Source organism: Palaemon carinicauda, chromosome 8 (genome assembly GCF_036898095.1).
Source record: "Palaemon carinicauda isolate YSFRI2023 chromosome 8, ASM3689809v2, whole genome shotgun sequence".
NCBI classification, from domain to species: Eukaryota; Metazoa; Arthropoda; class Malacostraca; order Decapoda; family Palaemonidae; genus Palaemon; species Palaemon carinicauda.
In genome coordinates this window covers 153,177,393-153,186,636 of record NC_090732.1, presented here as the reverse complement: position 1 = coordinate 153,186,636, position 9,244 = coordinate 153,177,393, and the positions used below count along the sequence as shown (strand labels likewise).

The following is a 9,244-nucleotide window of genomic DNA, read 5'->3' as shown; positions in this document are numbered from 1 at the left end:
GCTGTTCACGTCTTTTATTTATTTGTTTATATATATATATATATATATATATATATATATATATATATATATATATATATATGTGTATATATATATATATGTATATATATATATGTATATATATATATATGTATATATATATATGTATATATATATATATATATATATATATATATATATATATATATATATATATGTATATATATATATGTATATATATATATATGTATATATATATATATATATATATATATATATATATATATATACTGTATATATAATTTTTTTTTCTTTTGCAAGACTCGCGTGAGTGTCAGGGTGGCACGACTAATCCAGAATTGAAAAGGAAGGCTGCCACAGCCTCTCAGTTTGATTCCTATGATGAAATCGGTAAGTGACCTGCGCTATTGGTTGATATTCTAGTTCCTCCTTGTAGTCAGTTATGGCCAATAACAACTGCTTTACAATTTATCTGTATTTTTTACACTAAACCTAGCAGTGGGTGTGTGAAATAACCCTGCATTGTACAATAAGATTGTTAAACCATGTTTTATTTGGACAGGGTAGAGATAATGATGAAATTACTGTTTGTTACAAGTGATAAAAAAAATCTAGTAATTTATCAATAATGTAAAAAGAATCAGTTTTTCATTGCAGCTAAGGTTACCGTTAACACAAGCTTGTTCCGACGCTTGTGCAAATTTTTTCACCCTAAGTATTATTATTACTATTATTTTTATTACTAGCCAAACTACAACCCCGGTTGTTAAAGCAGATTTCTTCAAGCTCAAGGTCTCTAACAGGGAAAGTAGCCCCGTGAGGAGAGGAAATATAGGAATAGCAAATACTGTTAACCTGCTCAACAGAAAAGCTTTTACAAAAGTCTGAGCTTTTGTAGTTCTACATTAAACTGCCTGATTAGGAAGAACTTTCATATCTGGTCATATATGGAATAAAACCCTAGAATACTATTTTATACTGTTCTTTATAATGGAGAAGGTATTACAGTTAGAATTTCCTACATACAGGGTGGTATTTGGAAAGATCTGAGTGCAATGGATTATCTGAATTATGAAAAATCTTTTGTAACATACATAAAGAAATAACTGAACGACGATTCCAGAGATTAATATCCAAATCAGAAATAAGAAATTTAAAAGCCATCTAGATTCTATCCCTCATATTGAAATGAGTCAGAGGTAGCCACATGTTTCGGGTCTGAGTCCAATTTTTGTGGCAGGAGTCATGACTCCATACCACAATCCAATGCTACTACTCTCAGAGGTCATAGGTATGGTTCTCTAGCTAACCCAGTAGCCAGACTTGTGTCCATACACATTTAGTTCCCAGTTTGTTGGAAAAGCTCGGGCACTTTCTCCTTTTCTGCATGACCATTGGACTCCTGCTCACCCCTCAACATGCAATTCCTTGTTGGAATGAGTCTAGAGAATGGCACCAATCGAGGCCATCAGTGCACACTTGCTTCCTTCTCCCCAGGCAGGGGGCTCTGACCATCCCCCTGCCCTGTTTAACGGAGGGTAGAGTAGAAGTACTCTTTCCATCTTTAGCACGTTCTAGCACTCCTTTGTGGGTTCTGACCTTGGCTACGTCTTTGTAGAAAGCCTCTGTTATTGAACAGCACTTTGTTGCTCCTTAAGGGCCCAGTCCATCCATAATGTTCCCCTGGTTTGATCTGGCTAGTTGTTCAGATCTGTGAACAATCTGGCTGTCGGTAAACAATATCTTGCGCCTTGCATTCTAGAGGCAGAAATTTTCTATGCAAGCTTGCTGAGTAAGCGCTTCTTCAGGTTGACTTGTCTGTGTATGTAATGACATGAGGTTTTTCCTTGGAGAGACTCTAGGCAGAGGGCAAACATTCTTGGCCCTTCCCCCCTTACTCCCTTCCCCCCTTACTCCCTTCCCCCCTTACTCGCTTTCCGATAAGTGTCTTACATTCCTCCAACATTGCTGAGAACCCTGTCCTTGTAGACAGAGGTGGGAGAGATGTTGGAGAAGAACATGCTCAAAGTTGTTAGACAAAAGTCTCCAGTCGTCTTCCTGGTGGAGTCAACTGGGGAATGAAGGCCTGTCATTGACCTCATGCCACGGAATGACAAAAGAAGTTCATGATGGAAAGTACAGTCTTTGCTGAATTCCATCAGTGAATAAAACTTCACGATTTCAGTGTCTGAAGGATGTGAACTTTCAAATACCCCTGCATCAGTCCCTTCAAAATAATGTCCATTTCTTCCTCTACTGTAAGATGTGTCAGTCCTGGACTCTGTGCTCCTGAGTGTGTACTGTTCCTCAGGTGTTGATTCAGATGGAGCATAGGCTCGCTGGCAATGGTTACATCTGTGTGTGTCTTGGCAGGTGGCTGATCCTTGGTTTCTTTATAGGACAGCTTCTACAGAAGTGAGTTAGAATTTGCTTTTTTCAAGATCTAGGGATTGTGATAATTGAGGTAAAGTCTAATCTATTAGGCTACCTGAGCTGAAGTTGAAATACTTAGACATGCTGGTTGACAGGTCATCAGTATGTGTCGGACAGTCTCGCCAACAAACCTGAGGAGGTAGCGTGTCTGTTTCTGTCCAGGGCAGAATTACAACTCTGTGCTGGCAGTGTCTTCTCGGCCACCTTTCCATACTGTAGAACCTCCTCCTCCTAGTGAGTGCCTGGGGCCAGAGATCTCTTCAATGGTGTTTGAAGAATCTCTAATCAGCCTCCAGGGATTTCCCATCCTGTGCTAGCGAAATGGGATGCTTTGGGGGATCTTACATGTTGGCTGAATGAAGAAACCTTCTCGGGAGTCCAGCCGATTCTTCACCTCCAGACATGTAACTGTTCTCGGATACATCGAAAGAGGGTCGGAGCACACACCTAAATGACCTACTTTCTCAGGAGTATGCTCAAATGAAGCATCTACTCTTCGACTTTCTGGGATGCTTACTTTCTTCTATTAAAGTATTCTAAGAATATTGACAGTATTCAGTGGTAAAACACCACTGTAGTGGCTTATATCTAGCAAGTGGCCATGTTCACGCTTCCACTTTGCAAACTAAATCTGCAGATGCACATCGGGATGGTATTCCATGTCATAGTTATCGGCCAAATATATTTTGGGATAGAGGAATGACTAGCAGACTTACTTAGTTGCCAGAGAAGGGTTGAAGGTGAGTGGTCCCTGCATACCAGAGAGGATTCTGGATTTTGGGGTTCACCAAGCTTTGCCATACTGCTAAACAAGAAGCTCTCAGTGTTGACTCTCCCAGTCCAGACCCATGAGCTGTGTTCAAAGTCTCTTCCCTACACCTATGGGATCACAGTTAGTTATTCCCTTTCTCGTTTCAACCCTTTTCCGCCTGCAGATTTAATATGTAGGGATTATGCAGGACCTCTGATTTACCCTGGTGGTTCCCAGATGACTCTCATGCCAAATGGTATCCTATTCTGCCCTGTCAATATCCCAAGAGAACTACCCATGACCCTCACTTTCCCAGGGAAAGTGGGTCATCCTCTTCGTTTTATTTTAGAAGGGATTCTTCCTGTCGTACCATCATGACAGCAGATTGCAGATTACCTAGTCTTCTTTTTCCAAAAGAAGCTTGTCTCTGTTGCTGCTGTCAATGCTACTGCTCAGTCTTAAGCATCTTATTTTTTTTTCTTTTTATGGAAAGGGTTAAGACCTCTCCTCATAGTTGTCTATTACTCTTCAAACAGTCTTGCTCATCATGGGACTCAAGCCCTGGAAGCTGATCAATTATCTACAGAAAGGGAGGATCCATCTAGGTTCCGTCAACTCCTGTCATTTTTTACAACCACTCTCTCATACCTATTTGAGCCTAAGAAAAAGCAGTTATTCAGTCAAGGTTATGACTTTTAAGACTACCTTTGCTGCCTTAGCATTTATGAAGAGTTTGTAGAAGTTACATGACCCCTCTGCCTTAGTCTCCCATACTTGGTTCCAGGTTGCATGGCCAAAACTCCAGAGCCTCTGGGGAACGACCCCCGGTTTTAACTTTTTTTCCATCCCCTCTCCATATGAAGCTCTCGGAGGTATAGAGAGATTTTTTGTGTCCCGTGAGGGCTCTTCGGTGCTATCTGCATCTATGACCATGATTTGTGAGGTCTGAGTTAGACTCCACCCTTACCTTCATAAGGAATATTGCAGTTGGCCTTTAATTCTACATTACCCACAAATCTCTTGATTCCCTTGCAATTGGTTTTGTCTTGTGTTGGCTGCTCAAGTAGTTGTGTAGCATGCCCATCTTCCATGTGGGATTGCGAGCATATTATCTATGGAAATGTTCAGATATAAGTCTGGAATGAAGGCAGAATGACTGGCTCTTCTCCTCCATTCTTTCTGTCCTTCTCTTGGGGATGAGGCAATCAGAGGATTACTTGCTGGATTTGACGTTATGCTGGTTAACTACATTTCTGAACTCTATTATTTAGAACCTAGAGAAGTTCTCTCCCATCCTCCATAGACGAGGGTAAAGATGGTGGTATGTACGGTGTATATCAACCAGTTTATCATCATATGCAAAGCATATTATACCATAGTGCTCCTTCTTTCGTGGGAAGGAATTCTTCCTTTCACCATGTACCTATTTTCTTGAACAGTCCAGGCCCAATCAGCCTATTCATCCTTATGATACAGATAGGTTGCTGAAGTAATCTGCTTGGCTCCCATTTTGGACCAGGAAGATTGATATTTTCAGGAAAAGAAGAAATGGAACAAATTCTCCAACCTGTAAGTGTCTGCTTAAAAGGCAAAGGTTTCTAAATACGTTTGAACAAAATTGCATTCCTTTCTCAGGTAATTTTTTTCTAGCTATAAAAATTTTAGACATTGAAGTTAAACTGCTCCAATACCACCTCTCTAAATCCTGAGTGGAAAGGTCATAAGTGAAGAGTTGTTGACAGGTGTGGGGTTGGAGCTCCTCTCCCTCGTTCACCACCTGCCGATAACTACCTCTAACTATTTCAATGGCCATTCTAGCTCTCTGAAAATTTATTTCCTAGTTAAAAGGGCCCTGGTTTGTATACCTAGGAAAATAAAAATTTATTTAAATTTTATTTAATTTCAGTTGTATATTCATGTTTATGAAAGATATGTTTCAAATCCTAACCCTTAAAAGTATATTTAGCTCCATCATTAAAGATCTTGAAACTATTCAGTCTATGATGCTTTTCTCTCATGATAGGTTTTGATATTTTTTTTTCTATATTTATGTTTTTTGTGTGTCCGCTGGACTTTTATGGTGTTTCTTAACATTTTCAGATCCCTTTGATCCACCTTATGTTGATTCGGGGCTTCCCCTGCTGGAGGAAATTGAAAAAATATCATGTACAACAGTTCATGGAAGTCAAAGTGAGTAATCTTTTTTACTTTCTTGAACGTTGGGCATTTTTATTATTCCCTCCTAACATCCTTTCTATAGACCTGTTCATGAGGTTTTGACAGACGGTAGAAATCTCTTAAAATCTTGAGTAATTGGAAGAAAGCATATAAAATTTTGGAAAACTAATCTTGATAAAGTAATTCCAGGTATTTAATTTAATTAGTATATAGTTTGATAGGATATAGAATGTTTGGAATGGTATATGATAATTTCATAGTTTGTCATCTTTGCCCTTCCCTAAATTAAGAGTAAAGTCCATGACAATTTCCTTAACACATATGAAAAATATTCGATGTAAAGAGAAGACTGCAAAAGGAATTGGATTGACTGCATTAGTTTTATTCTACCTTGCATGTAGTTGCACAAGAGCAGTTTCTGAAATACTGCAGTTTCCCGCAGTTTTTTGCTAGGACCCAAATATCCTTTCATGGAGAGTTTGATTCTGAAAATGTTAAGTCATTACAATTTTTGAGTAGTACACTGTACAAATTTAAACTTTTCACTATATGTTAAAGTCGAGGAATTTGTTGCATTAGTTATAGTATAAGAGAAAGGGTTTTACTTTGACCAAATTAAAGTTCCACCAAAGTTATTGTCCATCACTTTAATCTATCAAATTTTGAGACAAGAATCAAATAGACTATATACTTCATTAGACTTAGCAAAGAGGTGTGAATGTTACTCTTTCTTTAGATCTTGGTGTTGATCGTGTTGTCAGTCCTGTCCTGGGATATTCAGAAAGCAACTCTACATCGCCTCAACGACAATGTTCACTAGATCTACGGAATAAATCTCCTAAACTAGAGCTTACATTAGATTCACGGAATAAATCTCCTCAACTAGAAAGTACATCAGATCCACAAAATATATCTCCTCAACTAGAGCATAAATTAGGTTCACAGAATACATCACCAGAACTAGATCGTACATTATGCTCACAAAATATATTGCCTCCACTAGATCATTCATCAGGTTCACTGAATAAATCTCCTCAACAAAGTGAAAACCTGCACCCTGAGGAAACTACCACAGAAGCAAGATCTTTGCCGCTTCATTCACCGCAAACGAATTACTCTTATATAACTCCTGCTGCAAACACCCCTCCCATTGTAATCATTCAGGCAGTCTCTAGCTCGGGTTTGAGGATTGAGAAGGTGTCATCTTTGCCCAGCGCACCGAGCTACTCTTCTTCCACAAAACTCAGACCAATTCGGCCTGTTAGCAGGCAGACTGCTACCGTGTCACCCGATGGTCAAGTATCGATTGGTTTACCATCCTCTTCCCAGGTCATGACCAGAAATGTCACAGGTCAACGCAACCAGTTTGTTCTGCTTACCAATTCGGTTGGATCAGCAACACCCGGTGCTGGGCCAAGTTCTGTGTGGGTAGAGGCTTCATCAGCTACTCGTGGGAAAAGAACCAGTAGCCGGATACTGCAGATGAACCCTGCTCCAATGTCCAGTGATGCTCAGGCAATTACTGATAAAGTTACAAATCCTTCCTCTAACTTAGGAGAAACTAGTGCTACTCGGGACTTGATAAACAAAAGTAATAGTCCAACATCAAGTAATAGTTCAGCATCATTCTCGCCCATTGAAAGCACTCATGGTGATGGTGAGCAGTACAAATGTCAGATCTGTGACTTCAGCTCTGATGATAAACAGAAATACATTGAGCATCTGACAACCCACGAGAGTAATTTGAGATTGCGATGCAAGATTTGCGGCAAAACTTATTACAGTTCTGATACTCTGCGGCGCCACCTAAGCGGTGTTCATAAAATTGATAGAAAAGGTCTGATGACAAAAGAAATATATTATAACTGCAAATTCTGCTCAGAGAAGTTTAATTTAGGTCTGCATTATATTAAACACCTTAAGGCACATATTATTGAGAACCCTCATAAGTGTAACAAGTGCTCCTGTTCTTTCGATAATGTTAGTGAGTTGAGACAACACAAAATTGGTGCTCACAAATAGTATTATTTATTTTAAATCTCAGAATTTCAATTTGTCTTAGATACTTTTACCTGAATTTATTATATTTTAAGAATAGGCGTTTTTTCAATTATCACTTGGTTTTTTAGATTGTAGTTTTTCTTATTTAGTAGCATTCTTGTATAACTTGAAATTTTAAATATTTGTTACTTTGATATTGGATCTTCATTAGTTTTGGCCATATCATTTTGTGTATATATGCTAATTCTATATAATGCATAGATCTAAACTTGTTTTATCATGGTGCCAATGTGCTAGTTTTAACATTATTCTGCTACTTTTAATTTTCTTGGGTGGAAGAAGAATACTAGTTTATACTATTTTTGTATAATTCTGTGTGAATAAAATTAATACATGATGATATTTTGTATTCTACTAACTGCTTGGTGTGCTATTTATATCAGGAGCTGATTTATCTAACATTGAGCAAAATTATATAGTTTAATGACAGTTTTAAGTTATACTTCAGTTGGTGTAAAACATCGTTTTACAAACTTTAGAAGTCTTGTATTTATGTGTGTGATATATTTTGTTTGAAAACCAAAGTAATCAGTTTGTTTAAACGAAAATCTGCTAAAATCATTATTTAGCTCTCTTGGGAGACTTTACCTTCACTAACTTCATCATTATCAAAATTATTATGAGTTGTTTGGTCCTTATCTACAAACTATTAACTGAAATGAGACCAGTGAAACAGATTTGCATCTCTTTGCTGTGCATACAAAATTTTCTCTCTCTCTCGCTCTCTCTCTCTCTCTCTCTCTCTCTCTCTCTCTCTCTCTCTCTCTCTCTCTCTCTCTCTCTCTCTCTCTCTCTCTCTCTCTCTCTGCTAAGTTCCATCTTGCCAAAGTCAATCATATTCTAGGGGAAATTTTATAATTAAATTTTTATACCTTTCTGAACATTTATTGATAACTTAACGTAGGGTTTTTAATATCCATCGACTTGTGGGGGAATTAGAAAATTTTAACCCAGCAAAAGGCCTACACTGGTTAATTCCATTAGAAATTCATGTAGGGTTATTAAGTATTTGACTGGAATTTAATTGGAATATTAGTAATTGGCCATATTTTTCTCGCAGAGTAAAAAGCAATTTACCGAATTAACTTACAACATCTCTTGCATGCATAACTTTTACTTTACTTTAAGCCATATTTGATAACTGACATGAAAAAAAAATCGTTTAAGCCATATTTGATAAGTGACATAAAAGAAATCGGAAGAAATCTACATTTTTGTCATTAGCGTTCACCTCGTACAGAGTAGAGTGGTTGCTTCGCTATTATGCCGGTTGTCGCAGTGTATAGATATGGATAGTAACTTTTTTTTTTTTTTTTTTTTTTTTTTTTTTTTTCCCCATCACAAGAAAGTCCTGTAAGGATCTAAAATTATACACCAATGCTGTTTCCTGGAGGGCTTCTTGTACATAGTGGAGGGCAGCTTTGTAACAGTCGAGCTTGACTAATTGGGCTGGTTGATCTTCATCTTTTAATGATAATAATAATGTGGTTAGTAGAGAAATATTTTTAACCATTTATAGCAAGAAATCAGTGGTTGTATAAAAGAGGTAATCGGTACAAATTTCTCTTTATTTTATCCATTAAAACTAAGACATTTTCATATTGCTATTTAGATAATTCGTCTAAAACTTTTAACAGTGGGTGGGGTAATCACTAAGTTTGGTTCTGTTTAAAGAAGCCCAGACTGGGAGGATTCTATGTGATTCTCTTACCTCTATTATTAAGATACCACATTTTTATAGAAAGGCCTCTTTTGTGTTGGCCATTTCATTACTTGCCACAAGCAGTGGTTAAATTCTATTTCCCTGACTATTGACGTTGT

At 37.6% G+C, this 9,244-nt stretch overlaps 1 protein-coding gene across 1 annotated transcript in view; it reads left to right on the top strand.

Moving 5' to 3' along the window:
- LOC137645500 (uncharacterized) overlaps positions 1-7,763 on the top strand; it is a 202,643-nt gene extending 194,880 nt beyond the window's left edge. The window contains exons 7-9 of the mRNA XM_068378305.1: positions 301-390; positions 5,285-5,374; positions 6,099-7,763. Of these exons, the coding sequence (XP_068234406.1) occupies positions 301-390; positions 5,285-5,374; positions 6,099-7,384 (1,466 nt within the window). The 3' untranslated portion in view covers positions 7,385-7,763. The remainder of the gene's footprint in view (positions 1-300; positions 391-5,284; positions 5,375-6,098) is intronic.
- Positions 7,764-9,244: the final 1,481 nt, after the last annotated feature.